Here is a 1,387-nt window from a genome sequence, read left to right on the forward strand (position 1 = left end):
TTAATTTGTATAAATTTTTCTCGAATTTGTTATTAGCTAGTGTTCTAAATTTTGTATTTAGTTCAATATATTCATGAAGCCATGGAGATTGCGCGAATTGCAATACGCGGTGAATCTTTGTAATACGGAGACCGTGACGAGTACATTGCTGCAAATTGCGATAATGAATAACGTATCGCTTTTTATTATATAAAGACGCGAGGAGTTTTTCTTGCCGCTTGCCGGGTGGTTTATCGCGCGTCGGACAGAACGGTAAGTCAGCGTGCGCGTCGTGAAGGTGTTGTGGATAGTCTAGATCGACTTCGAGAATGTAGCCTATCGCAGAATCTAACGCGATATTCATAACATTAAAATTTGCTGTGTCGTTGACCCATTGAAAATCTGCATACGGCAATGGTTGACACATTGCCCAGCCGTACAGATTATTTACGTCGAAGTACATTAAGTATGACGACGGTTTCGATGGATCATACGACTGCATGTGCTTGTTGTTAGCCCGCGCATATCTCTTGGAACATTGACTCAGGCCGCCGCGTATACCGCGTTCGACAAACATGACCATGTCATCGTCTGTGAGAAGTTCGAATTTAATACGAGTATATTTCAGCATGGCGTCCCACGTGAAACTCGATAACGTGAAATAATGCGCGGGATCGAGTCCATAACTCGCGACGCAGCTATCGCGAAAATTTTTAAATATGTCGGCTAGCAACAAGACGTCAGTTTTCAGATACAGATCGCTGTACTCTCCGAGCGTTCGAATGGAGAATCGCTGCCATACGTTGGTCGCATGCTCGTAGTCGCTTTCGGATACAGTATCGCCCGTTAACGAACTATAAAATGATTCGCGCGGCGTATCCTCCAACTTTTCAAAGCAGTCAGTATACTCGTACGGAAACACACCTTTTCGCGTCAGTAGATCGAAATGCTCAGCTGATAAATTACAAAATTCGCGTTGCATTATCCGTAGTTATCTTTCACGAGATAAGATGTCAATTTTTCGAGACTCGAAATGAGAAATTTGTATGAGTCAATGAATCGTAATTGTACGCAAATTTCACGATTTTTTTTTCTGTAGTACTTTTAACATGCTTGGTGAATGAAATGTATTTCCCTTTTGTTACCGGAAGTAAATCTACGTTTCTATCGTATGCGGTAGCTATTTCTTTCCTATCTAAAAAAGTGCATGTTAAATCGATAGTCGAATCTATCGAAATCTCTAAAGTCTCGAAGTTATTTGTTGACTCTTTTTCGCGACGGTTATTGGTTCTCTCGCTGCGCTAACTTCGTAAGCGGTTGTCATCGCGGAGATTTTGTACTGAGGTTATTGTATGTACTGAGGTTATTTATTTAATGTTGTATCATTATTTATTTAGTGTTGTGGTAA

General features: G+C 40.8%; 1 protein-coding gene across 1 annotated transcript; it reads right to left on the bottom strand.

The window, feature by feature from the left end:
* Positions 1-80: 80 nt before the first annotated feature.
* Positions 81-562, bottom strand: LOC105458847 (the record flags this gene model as incomplete). The annotated part of the gene is made up of 1 exon (XM_011704415.1): positions 81-562. A coding segment is annotated over exon 1 (482 nt), but the record flags the coding sequence as incomplete, so codon positions are not given.
* Between the last annotated feature and the right edge of the window lie 825 nt (positions 563-1,387).

Source organism: Wasmannia auropunctata, unplaced genomic scaffold (genome assembly GCF_000956235.1).
Source record: "Wasmannia auropunctata unplaced genomic scaffold, wasmannia.A_1.0 LD334280.1, whole genome shotgun sequence".
Lineage (NCBI taxonomy): Eukaryota > Metazoa > Arthropoda > Insecta > Hymenoptera > Formicidae > Wasmannia > Wasmannia auropunctata.